This window comes from Zootoca vivipara, chromosome 16 (assembly GCF_963506605.1).
Source record: "Zootoca vivipara chromosome 16, rZooViv1.1, whole genome shotgun sequence".
Taxonomy (NCBI): Eukaryota; Metazoa; Chordata; class Lepidosauria; order Squamata; family Lacertidae; genus Zootoca; species Zootoca vivipara.
In genome coordinates, this window is record NC_083291.1 from 39052689 (window position 1) to 39065740 (window position 13052).

The 13052-nt window shown below is 49.0% G+C and overlaps 1 protein-coding gene and 1 long non-coding RNA gene across 5 annotated transcripts in view; both read left to right on the plus strand.

Moving 5' to 3' along the window:
* Positions 1-13052, plus strand: part of LOC118075210 (filamin-A) — an 87249-nt gene that overhangs the window by 16001 nt on the left and 58196 nt on the right. For all 4 annotated transcript variants that reach the window (XM_035097093.2, XM_035097095.2, XM_035097094.2 and 1 more), the window contains exons 3-8: positions 9409-9657; positions 10127-10224; positions 10613-10760; positions 11642-11760; positions 11892-11969; positions 12071-12233. In XM_035097093.2, the coding sequence (XP_034952984.2) occupies positions 9409-9657; positions 10127-10224; positions 10613-10760; positions 11642-11760; positions 11892-11969; positions 12071-12233 (855 nt within the window). The remainder of the gene's footprint in view (positions 1-9408; positions 9658-10126; positions 10225-10612; positions 10761-11641; positions 11761-11891; positions 11970-12070; positions 12234-13052) is intronic.
* Positions 6-6450, plus strand: LOC132591281 (uncharacterized). The gene is made up of 2 exons (XR_009556895.1): positions 6-2841; positions 2986-6450. It is a non-coding gene; the product is annotated as an uncharacterized LOC132591281 (long non-coding RNA).

The window sequence follows — 13052 nt, forward strand, 5'->3', positions numbered from 1 at the left end:
ACCAGCGAAAGAGGGGAGGGGGAGCCGGGGGCGTTCGGGGAGAGCGCGCGCAAAGATTTGGGGGGGGGCGGAGAGGGCGAAAAGGGGACCTGAAAAGGCGATCCTAAAAGTGGGGGAGTGCAGGATCTCTGGAGGCGGTGGCCCCCACGTCTGTCCTTTACGGTGAGGGGAGACTGGAAGGGCACCCCGCTCTTCTCTACATGGCGAGGCCCAGGTGAAGAGGAGAGGGGCGCGCTTGCTTGGCCCCTCCCGCGAAGGGGGCGTGCGTAAGCTTCGCGGTATGTGTGACGGGGTTGGGCGGGGGGGGGGAGAGAAGGACCGCTGGTGGCAGATCGGGGCCGCCTCGGAGATGGGGGTCCCATTTCTATAGTCATGGGGTGGCTTTTGGGCAGAGTCGCGTGTGAGCTGCAGGGGGGCGCAAAGCGAAGAGGTCGCCTTCAGTGGCCAGGGCCAGGCTGGAGGGGTGGGGCTGGCGATAGGACGCTGCATCCGGGCGTGGCGGGGAGGGTTGCAGGAGGCGGCTCCGGTTTCAGGCTTTTTGTCTGGAGTCTGCAAAAAAAGGGGGGAAGCCCCCTTTCCTTTAGCCCCGGCCTCGGTTCGTGTTGCTGCACCCACCAGCCCCCTTCCTCCGCCCCGCGCGCCCTCCCTCCATTTCTGGCCTAGCCCACCCCGGCGCGCTCCGCTTCGGAAAGGCCCGTTAACTATTTAGGAATGGGAGGAGGGGCGGCCTGGCGCTTGCCTTCGGCTGAGCCTTTTGAATCGCCGGTCGAGCTCCTGACGCGCCGCACGCTCATTTTCCAAGCTCAAACAATGGCTTTCTCCTTTTTTCCCCACCCGCCGCATCAAATTTGAATTACTGTACTGCTACATTGGGGGGGGGGGAGTTGCCCAAGAAGTGGAAGTGGGATGTGGTTGAGCCAATATCTGCTTTCTCAAGATCACTAGCGGCAGCCCTTTGAAGCCTTTGTTTTTCTGCTCTGATTTTGGGGTAAATCTTGGGTCAGTGCAGAGTCTGGGCAAAGATTCTGCCATAAGGAAAGGTGTCAGGAAGTTGATGGGACTTCAGCCCTTCCAGCCACAGTAATGCCCTAGTACATATCCTCCAACATTTCTCCTATGAAAATAGGGACATCCTAAGGAAAAGTGGGACATTCTAGGGTCAAATCAGAAACTGGGACAAAATGGGGACACTTTGAGGGTCTGATAGTAGTCTGGGATATTGCTACAGTGGCACATGCTGGGGACAGATCCTGGTGGATGAACAATAACACAGAAAGAAGCTATGGCTTCAGACCTTAAGACGGGGCTCTTAGCTAGGTTAGTCTTTTAAGTACCCAGTTTGTGGGAGAGCCTCATTATCTCTCCTTAGATCTGGAGCTGCTCATACATAAACCATAACTAATGAACTGTCTGGGTTTGTATGGAATGCTAATCCATAGTTAAGGTGAGTAAACCAACAACCAGCAACAAACCATGGCTTATTTTTGCTAACAAAACTATAGCTAATTGTAGTTAAGGTGCTGGGCTGGGTTTGTATGCAACACCAAACCTTAACTAAGGTTTATTTAAACCATGGTTTAACACTGTATGTAAACTAGGCCATAGTATCTCACATTGGAATTATGTGTACTGAGCGAAGATTGCATTCAGTTCACTGGTCCTTGTATTCTCCTTGCTTTGCCATGTACCCCTAGCTCCTGAAGCAAAAGTTCAAGTGTCTCCTGTTTTGGCAGAAATACAAGAAAGCAAATGACTGTTAATTGCCCTTTGCCTTATAATAGGAGCAGCCTTTTCTTGGAAATGGCTGGTGACTCTCAACTTCTTCCATGCTTGGGCAGCTTGAATTGGCTTGGATGCTTGGTATTTATGGTCCCAGCAAAGGGAGCCTTTTGCATAGCTTACCAGCCATCTATGTTTGGACTGGTGGTGGCTCTGCTGGTAAAAACTCCATGCGGTAAGGGCTGTGGATGGGTGTGTCTCTGGACAATGTAACATTGGCCCTGAGCAGCCTGTCTCTTGCATTGCCTGGTAGAGGAACTGATTCTAGTTGAGGTCTGACTCATTAATGTGGGAATCCTGGAAGTCTCAATAGCTGTTCAGAAAAACCAATGGCTTATGCATCCCTTGCTTTTGCAGGGAGCTTCCGGTGGCCTCTCATTCAGATTTATCATGCCTGCTCAGCCTCAGCACTGCTGAAGCATCTGTTCTTCCCAGACCATTCACAGGGGCCAGACATCCCCACTGTTGATTCAGGGTCATGAGCATCCATAACCTGTTCTGGGATTGGGGTTTTCCCATAGCCCTTTGCTATGTATAAGTGAAGGTGGAATCAGACCTACAGCCTCAGGAGCGGGGGGCAGGTACTTATCCAACCTGATGATGTGCTCCAGATGTTTTGCACTATAACCAGGTTGAGGAAGTCAACTAGACCAAACTTGGGTGGAAGAAGAGCGACATGACTAAATACTGTAAAAATAATAATAAAAAAAACACCCACAGTCATCTCCTACTGCTATCCCTTGGCTCTTGGAATGGCTGGTGTCAATCTATGTTGCCAATATAAACAGAATGTATTTTCTGTACTGATGCCCTGGTCTCTTTCCTGCTCTCTCCCACACTATCACAGTTTGTAATGACCTGGTCTCAGCTGGGATGTGTTGACATCCCAACACATGTAGCTCCCTGTATTCACTGAAATTGGGCCTGTGACTCTGCAAGCTAAATGCAACCCAGCAGGGTCTTCATAAACCTCCTGTTTTAGCTATGTTTGGCCCAGGGTTGCAAAAATGTGGCAGTGTGTTGAATCCTTGGATGGTCTTAGTACTGGTGGGTTACGATTAGGTCAGGCACCCCCAAACTTCTGCCCTCCAGATGTTTTGGACTACAATTCCCATCTTCCCCGACCACTGGTCCTGTTAGCTAGGGATCATGGGAGTTGTAGGCCAAAACATCTGGAGGGCTGCAGTTTGGGGATGCCTGGATTAGGTGGATCTGACACAAAAAGTGTAGACCTGTGTTACCTTATGTTGGACCTGGTGTGGTTCCTAGTCCACTTGACCAGGAACTCCATATCTTGGGGTAAAGATGGGGCAACACACCTTGTAATGCAGAGACAGCTTTCAAAGGCCTAATTACTTTGAGTATCTTAAAGTCTTAAGTTGTGCTCATGGCTATCCAGAGGTACGAAACCACCTATTACCTGAAGTTGCAGGGTTTTTTATTATTATTATTTTAATAATACTATTTCTGGCAACTGCCCATGTGCACTTGGAGGACTGTTAATGTTGCTGCAGGAACCCCTCTATTGATGAAGCCCTCTTGGTGTATCTGTCTGGATGGTGCTCTACACGGCTGCGAGCTGGTAATGATAGGAAAATCTGGATTAGATTGACCGCTGTGGTAAATTTGCTAGATATGCAGCAATGTGGTGGCTGTGCGTAACATTTGTAAAGCTGTACTCTATGGGAAGATAAGGCCCAGCGAAGGGATACTGTAAAAGTGATGCTCTAAACGGGCCCCAAGTTGTTGGACTCCAACTTGCATCTGCTCTAGCCAGTGTGGTCAAGGAGGGTGGGAGTTGTGGTCCAGCAATAGCTGGACAGAGTGTTCTGCTCCCTGCTCTGTTTGACCCCCCCCCCTGGAGCCTGCAGGAAGACCCTGAGGACAGTGGGAGATGAGAATCCTGCTTTGCCCTTTGATGCAGTGAGTCAGTCGCTGGGCCACAGACTCTGACTCAGACAAGGTCTGGCAGCAGTTGCTGAGAAGTGGAAGGGTGTGCGCACACTATAACCATGCCTGTAGGCTAGAGATGGGCAACCCTGTGCCTGGGTGTGCCTGCCTGTTCCACCGCCTCCTCCTTGGGTTGGGGTGAAGAGGAGGATGGGCTGGGTGGGGTCTTTTGCTCCTCTTCGCAGAGAGGCAGGATGTAGGGAAGGCGGGCAGAGAGGGAGGGACCAGGCCTAACATGTGGAGGGGGCGTTCTTTTCCCTCCCCCTGGAAGGAGAATCCTGTTGGGACAGAGAAGCTGCTGCCTGCCGGCCACTCCATATAAGGCTAAAAAATGCTGGAGCGGTCTGCTCTGTGGCTGGGTGGGCGGTGCAGAGCCGGGTGGGGAGGTGGCTGGGATGTGATGGCTTGCCTTCTCCCTATTCCTCCCCACCACCACCCAGGAAAAAGAAGGGGCAGTATTTTTTTTAAAAAAAGCATGGCGTATTTAATCCTGCCAGAGGGCTGCATCTGCCCTGGCACTCCAGTAACATAAGCTTACGTGCATGAGAGCTGATGGGAAGGGGCTCCCATCCTGGCTACTCTAGCCTTGTGTAGGCAGGATGGCTTGACTGGGACTCTGCTCCCGGGGAGGGAGGGGACATGTGGCCTCGTGTTGGTGAATCTGTGGCCACTCCCTGTAGGCTCTGGTTTCTGGGTCTTAGAAGCCCTTTGGTCCTCCTGTCCTCTTTGATAATGCTTGTTCTGCAATTTATAGCTTACTCAGCTGGACAGTGTTGAATGCTCCTCTCTCCAGCTTTGAGGCTGGCCCTGACGCCTGCCCTTTTGAATGCTCCCAGCTGCTATGGGGCTCAGTGGATATGGAGGGCAAAACTAAAAGTGTGTGTGATGGGGAGGGAAGAGTGCAGATGGAAGCTTGGAAAATGCCTTTTTTTCAGGATGGTACTCGCTCCATGTTGCCTGTAACCAGATCCTGCAATCTGCTGCAGACGAGGAGGGAGAATAGCAGCTCTCTCTAATACTACTGAGGGTTGTCGTGTTAACTACTTGGAGGCCACAGACTGCTTGGGTAGGAAATGGACTGAAGCCTATTGGATCCAAGTGTGTATATTGTGTGGCAGTAGCACATGTGTGAATGCTAGGAAGCTGTAGTCCAAGGGAGGGAGATCCTTTTTAACCGTGAGGGCCACATTCCCATCCCACCAACCTATGGGAGCCTCATGGTGCTGGTGGGGTGGGCCAGCACGGCAAATGTAAAATTTAGCTTTGTATACTAGGCCAGTATCTACAAATACACACTCTTCTCCATCCAGTACCTGTTGAGTTTCAGTGGCAGATAGAGGCGCTTTGAGGGTTACATTTGGCCCTTGAGCCTGAGATTCTGTTGTAGCAAAAAGCCGTTTCATAGCACATGCAACATAGCACATATGCACGGTCCTGTCACTGTGGGGGTCCTTAGCCACAAGCTTCATGTAACCTGCTTTGTGGAGCACGTTCCCTGTAAACGTGTGAAGTATATTCTGCCAGAAGGTGATACTTAATTTCTTCCTTCATGGACCATAAAACAGAGTTGCTTGTTTTCCATACTAAAAGGACAACTGACCTGTATGAATTATGCAAGTTAAACATTTTTCATAATTCTGCTTCCCCCTACTGTTATGGGGTGGAGAAGCATGTAGATGCCTTCATTGGAGGCTTTTAAGCATAAAATAAATAATTTTATTATTTACACCCCACCTATCTGGCTGGGTTGCCCCAGCCACTCTGGGTGGCTTCCAACACATATGAAAAAACAATGAAACATCAAACACTGAAAACTTCCCGATACAGGGCTGCCTTCAGCTTGGGGGGATGCTGTCAGGGATGCTTTAGTTGAGATTCCTGCATTGGAGGGGGCTGGGCTAGATCAGGCACCCCCAAACTCGACTCTCCAGCTGTTTTGGGACTACAGTTCCCATCATCCTTGACCACTGGTCCTGTTAGCTATGGATGATGGGAGTTGTAGTCCCAAAACAGCTGGAGGGCCGAGTTTGGGGATGCCTGGGCTACCTTCCAGCTCTGCTGTTCTATGGGTCTATATAAATATAAAGGGCACTGAAAACCTGACCTCAAACCACTGGAAGGTTTTGTCAGTAATTTTTCTGACTTCTGTTGTGTGCACACCCACCCACACCCCTCATGCACTTGTAAGAAGCCTTTTCCTACTTCAGTGAATACCACCTTCCTGTGTTTGTGCAGCTGCAGGAATTATTTATTACATTTGTGGTGCCACCCTTTATTGGAGAATCAGAGTAGTTCACCACATAATGCACTTAGGATGCCCTTGGCTTGGTGCAGGTTACGTCTTGGACATGGGTTCACTTCCATGTTGGGAGTCAATGAAATGATTTCCCATCTTACGCCTAGGAACAGGTTCTGTGCTTCTGAGGCTAGACCAGGCACCCCCAGACTTCGGCCCTCCAGATGTTTTGGACTACAATTCCCATTTTTCCCCACCACTGGTCCTGTTAGCTAGGGATCATGGGAGTTGTAGGCCAAAACATCTGGAGGGCCGCAGTTTGGGGGTGCCTGGTCTAGACCATCGCTTTGAATTCATTCTAGGTTCTCTTCTGTTGCCTTGATCTTCATCAGTCTCTTTCACTTTGTAGCTATCTGGAGGTTGATTCTTCCTTCATACCTTGTGCTCCGGATCCCATAGGATCTGTACACCGGCTTTAAAAAATAGAATAAAAGAATGCACAACGTCAAATGCATTAAAAGCAGAAGAATGCATAATAAATAACGTAGTCAAGCAGTACAATGCTGACCTTGAAAATAGCCATGTCTTCACTGCCTGCTGAAAAAAGGCAAACCATTACTAGGCCAGGTGGGCCTCCCTTGGGAGGAAATCCCATAATGGTGGTGCCACAACGGAAGGCAAGGGAATACAGGGCAGGGCTTTGGGCTGTTCCTTAGAGCGCATGAAGAGTTGCCTGTGGGAGTTCAGCTTTATCAAGCTTGCCTCTGCCCCTTGGGGTTTAGAGGAAGGTTGTGGAAGACTTGTCTGAACCTGAGCTGAGGAAGAACAGTTGGGCCCCTTTCAGCTGCTGTGTCTAGTCTCTGGAGAGGTTAATATTGGCAGGAGGCCAGTGCATTGAAGGAATTCTTTGTTTCCCTGAATCTGGTGTGTTTACATCAGTCTGCTGCTGCACAATCCTGTCCAGGCCTCTTTCTACTGCTGTGGCTGCTGCTTCCTCTTCTATTGCCTTTAACCCAAAGGGTGGGATTCCTTCATACAGTTTCACCAAGCGGCTCTTGGGTCGTGTCCCCTCCACATCTATGCTTCCCACCCCTATCTTCCTTTGCTCCAAATTCCCTCCCTGACATCTTCTGACTTGCCAAATTCTTCTTTTGAGTCGGCACACCATCAGCCCTGCAGAACACCTGAATTGAGGGCTGCTTGAGTGATGCTTTTGCTTTGCAACATTTCTGCTTTTTCTTCAAGGCCTCAAGGTAACAAAAATCTGTGTTTGGTAACAGCCCACATACTGTGGGATTCATGGCAGTATGTTGCAAACAAGATTGTAGGAGATTCTACATAAGAGATGCATATACGGGCATAGAAATAAATAAAGTGGGGCCAACAAAGGGCATGGGGCAAAACAACATAACTTCCCACCCCCACAACCCTTCATTGACTGTGTTTCTTTAAGGCCTTGTAGCAAAATTGGACTTAACTGTGGGGGCCATTTTACACATGCATGTTTAGTAGTGGATTTTTTCAACACTTGCTGACTTGCTCCTGAACAGATAAATGGACTCAATATAAATAATTTTGTGTTTTAGTATTCCTTTACTTAAATTTGTGGCAAAAATGCTGTAGCCGTTAAAATGAACTGAACTGCAAGCAGATACTGTTATTAAAAGAAAACAAATTAAAAGACCTGTGCAAATAAAATGATGTTTACCTAGTCTCTGAAACTCAATGAAGGGTTGGCACCAGATATGTTGAGCTGGGGAGGGCATTCTAGAGTTGGGGCATCACCTCTTGAAGGATCCCTGGATACAGTCGACTTTACCTCAGGAGGAGGGCAAGGGAGAGAATGACTCTTATGACCTGTTTCAAGTACAGTGGTAACTCTACTTACGAATGTTTCTACTTACGAATGGAGCTCCATCCGCCATCTTGGATGCGGTTTAGATAGGATTTTTTTTCTACTTACGATTTTTTAGATAGGGTTGCTTCGACTTGCAAATTTTTTCTCCCCATGCATTCCTATGGGATTCGACTTACAATTTTTTTCAACTTACAAATGTGCATTTGGAATGTATTAAATTCGTAAGTAGAGGTACCCCTGTATTTCCAATATTCTAAGGGGAAAGGGTGTTGGGTACAGGAGCAGACACTTTTATACGACTTTAACAGTCATGGTGTCCCCCAAAGAATATTGGGAATTGTAGTTTGTTAAGGCCGCTAACAGTTGGTAGGAAATCACTACCCCTCACAGACCTACTGTTTACCAGTCAATCCCTCTCCCCAAATAACTCTGGGAGTTGTAGTTCTGTGAGGGAAATGAGGTCACCTAACAGCATCCTTGACAAACTTCATTTCCTAGGATTCCTAGGGGGAAATACCATGACTGTTGAAAGTGATCCAATTTTTATATAGTGTCTAATGCCGGTGGGTCCTTACTTCCAAGTAAGTGTACCCAAGTGTGATTCACAGCTACAGTAATACTTCATCTCACCACACTTCGCAAGGAAAAGGAGAAAATGAAGCAAGGCTATAGCCACTGAGCCCAATACAATCCAGTCAGCTTCAGGTGCTTTCAGATTTATCAGGTTTTAAAGTAGTTTGCATAAAGTTTGACTGCCATTGCGAGTGGCTGGAGAACTGTACTCAGATCAGATTCAAATCTCTACTCCATCATGAAAGCTTACTGGGTGATCTTGAGACCATCATTCCCTCACAGTCAAAACTACCTCACAGGGTTGTTGTAATGAAACTTGAGGGGGTATGGACCATGTATGCCACTCAAAATTCCCTGGATGAAGCAGGGGATAAAAATAATAAACAGAATCCACAGCAAGAACAATACTGTATGTCGAGTATCAATTGCAACTTGTTTATTTTCTGTTGTCGCTGTTATTTTAAGATGAGGTTTGGGAAGTGTAGATGTGGAAGAGACACTACCAAAGAGTCACTTGAGACTGTATAAAGGAAAGCCATTCTTTGTACATGGTCGGTGGTAATGATGGCGTCTAAAGTGGCAGGGAGTGGCCAATGAGTGAAAAAGCCATGGTAATAACCAGCACACACAGGCCACTTTTAAAATCATTTTTAAGTTTCTTCAAACACATTACCTGCAGTCAAATTATGGCCATTCTTCATTGAAATCCCTCCCACCAACTTCTTCATGCCCCTAAGGACAGAATCTCTTGCTAGAAGCTTGTTCTGTAGGTCTCAGATCTATTGAGGAGGTAAGAGGTGGGAATGGACTTATTCCTCAGTGGAAACTGCCTGCAAGCTTCCTCTTGGGTTTCCTTAGGTGTAGAGACTGGCCTTCCTCCTACTAAAGGAGAGAATTCTGAGCGGAGAAGGCGCTAGCCCTAGAATGTCACTGAGTGGGGCTCATCTTCTTCCCTGAAAGTCCAGGTCACTGTCCTCTTTTGCGAATGCTGAACTGTGCTTCTGACTCTCAGACAGCAAAGCTATTGTGGATGGGAATCTGAAGCTGATCCTGGGCCTGATCTGGACACTCATCCTGCACTACTCTATCTCCATGCCCATGTGGGATGAGGAAGATGACGAAGAGGCCAAGAAGCAAACCCCCAAGCAGCGACTGCTGGGCTGGATCCAAAACAAACTGCCTCAATTGCCCATCACCAACTTCAGCAGGGACTGGCAGAGCGGCCGGGCACTAGGCGCTCTTGTTGACAGCTGTGCCCCAGGTAAGCGAAGGAGCAGCACTGTTCCATGTGGGGGTGGGAGGGTGAACTTGAGAGGTTTGCAAGGAGGCCTCTTCTGACTCGCTGACATGGGTGCTGGAGGCCAGCACTACTTCCTGTGTTAGTTGAGTAGCCGATTTGGCTCCCTCCAGATGTTACTGAACTACAACTCTTATCATCCTTGACCATGGCCACGCTGGCTGGGGCTGATGGGAGTTGGAGTACATCATCATCTGGAGGGCACCTCATTGGCTACCCTTGTCGTTGATGGCAACTCCATCTTGGCCCTGGGTCTAATATTCCGCTGAGGGTTTGGGTTGCCTGTGCTGGATACCTGCTCCTTCGGCTTTATTTCTACCTTACGTTGTGGATGGATGCTACAGTGCCCCAGAGCGCTGTTCCAGAGATCTGTATGGAGGAAGTGTTACTACTGTGTGTGACTGACAAAGAGCTTGGACTCTTTCTCAAACAGGTCTGTGCCCTGACTGGGATTCGTGGGATGCCAGCAAACCTGTCAACAATGCCCGGGAGGCCATGCAGCAAGCAGACGACTGGCTTGGCATCCCGCAGGTAAGCAGCACAGATACTTGGCCTGTGCTATACAGAACTTTGTGTTAAGCTGAACTCTGCTATGGGTAGGTATTGGCAAAAGTGTTTACTGTTTCCAGTTTTGGCCAGGGGCAAGTGAACAATGTAGAGTCCCAAGGTGTGTTATCCCTTGACCTCCACCCTCCCACCCCAGGATGCTGCTTAGATTTCCCAGAAATGCTTTAAATAGTTACATTCTAGGGCCCCTTCTGCAGCCTTCAGGGCTAGAAGTCTGCTTTTTGAAAAGCAAGTCATGGGTTTCTTGGGAGGCTGCATCCTGTGCCTATTCTGTACTTGACTCCTGGCGTGTGAGAGGTAAACTTGGCTCTTATTTGCTGTCTCCAGCTATTTTCCTTTTTTTCCTCTGTAGGTGATCACTCCTGAAGAGATTGTGGACCCCAATGTTGATGAGCACTCGGTCATGACATACCTCTCCCAGTTCCCCAAAGCTAAGCTAAAGCCAGGAGCCCCCCTTAGGCCCAAACTGAACCCCAAGAAAGCCAGAGCTTATGGGCCAGGTGAGTCCAGGAACAGGTGGTAAAGGCTCGGGATTACATGTGTGCAGAGGAGGGTCTGGAGGACTCCTTACACAATTGGGAGATTGACCACAGTGGGGGCAGGTGGGTTTTAGGATCTTTTCTAGGATGGCGTTCTTCAACCTTGGTTCCCCAGATGTGGCTGGACTGCAGCTTCCATAATCAGCTATTTTAGCCAATGGCCAGGGATGATGGGAATAGTAGCCCAACAATCTCTGGGGACCCAGGATGTTGTGAATAGAATAGCTGCCCCATAAGGTAAAGGGACCCCTGCTCATTAGGTCCAGTCGTGACTGACTCTGGGGTTGCGCGCTCATCTCGCATTATTGGCCGAGGGAGCCGGCGTATAGCTTCCAGGTCATGTGGCCAGCATGACAAAGCCGCTTCTGGCAAACCAGAGCAGCACATGGAAACGCTGTTTACCTTCCCGCTGTAGCAGTTCCTATTTATCTACTTGCATTTTGACGTGCTTTCGAACTGCTAGGTTGGCAGGAGCTGGGACCAAGCAACGGGAGCTCACCCTGTCACAGGGATTCGAACCGCCGACCTTCTGATCAGCAAGCCCTAGGCTCAGTGGTTTAACCACAGTGCCACCTGGGTCCCTAGCTGCCCCATAGGGTTCGACTTAAAGGTGTTTGGATGCTTTTTTAACCTCTTCCTTGCAACACCCTGTGATTGCCTTGCAATGGTTTTCTCTGTAGCATCTCTGTGGCTCTCCCATCAGCTCCAGCTAGCATGTGTGGGCTTTCCTGAGGTCATTCAGACTGTACAGTGGAGGTGATGCTAGAACCACTGCCGTACAAGTTGATGGCGTCACGGGCCAGGGGGTGGTACAGTTACTACGGTATCTGATCATTTCACAGGCATTGAGCCCACAGGCAACATGGTGAAGAAGAAGGCAGAGTTCACCGTTGAAACGATCAGTGCTGGCCAGGGAGAAGTGCTAGTCTATGTGGAGGACCCTGCTGGACATCGGGAAGAAGTGAGTCCCCCTGGGAGGGTGTCCTTAGAGGTCTGGATGGCCAGGCATTGAGGCGGAAGAGTTGGGGGTGTGTGTTTTGGGTGGGGTGTACAATGCCAGCCACTACTGAACTTCCTGTGTCTATCCTCAAGGCGAAGGTCATTGCCAACAATGACAAGAACCGGACGTTCTCGGTGTGGTATGTGCCAAAGGTGACAGGAGTCCACAAGGTAAGAGTCCGTATATCGTGTGTAGGTGATTGGGAGAAAATTCTGGAACTGGGCCTTCGTCTCACTGATCAGCATTTGACGACCTTCACTTTTTGCTCCAGGTGACGGTACTGTTTGCTGGGCAGCACATTGCCAAGAGCCCCTTTGAGGTGAATGTGGACAAATCGCACGGCGATGCCAGCAAGGTCACTGCCCAGGGCCCTGGCCTGGAGCCTGTGGGCAACATTGCCAACAAGACCACCTACTTTGAGATCTTCACTGCTGGTCAGTGAATGGGGGAGGGGTGCTGATTCTGAGAGGGTGGAAGGGTGTTGGCCAGCTGAAGCCTGGACGCAGCTTGAAAGCAAATGACGTAGTTGGCTGGTTTCTTAGAAACTTGTTATAGTTTAGCCACCATTCCCCAACCTGGTGCATTCTAGGACTACAGCTCCCATCAAGCCCCAGCATTCTTGGTCCCAATGGTCAGAGGATGGGAACTGCAGTCCAGCAAGCCTGGGGGAGGAAGTACTGTGTTGGGGACACTTGAATTTTTAGCAATGAACTGTCTTTGGAGACTTTTCTTACTATGAACTGAGTAATTAGCCTGGAGAAGAGAAGGTTAAGGGGTGATATGATAGCCATGTTCAAATATATGAAAGGATGTCATATGGAGGAGGGAGAAAGATTGTTTTCTGCTGCTCCAGAGAAGCGGACACGGAGCAATGGATTCAAGCTACAAGAAAGAAGATTCCACCTAAACATTAGGAAGAACTTCCTGACAGTAAGAGCTGTTCGGCAGTGGAATTTGCTGCCAAGGAGTGTGGTGGAGTCTCCTTCTTTGGAGGTCTTTAAGCAGAGGCTTGACGGGCATATGTCAGGAATGCTTTTATGGTGTTTGCTGCTTGGCAGGGGGTTGGACTAGATGGCCCTCGTGGTCTCTTCCAACTCTATGATTCTAATTGTGTTGGAGGCTTCAGTTTCTCACTAAAGTGGAACCTTTCTAGCTCTCCTGCTTTCAGAGTTGCTTGTCAAAGCAACATGTCTTCAGAGACTAACAGCTCTGGGTAGGAGGGCTTCCAAGTTGGGAACAGGTCAGGCTACGCA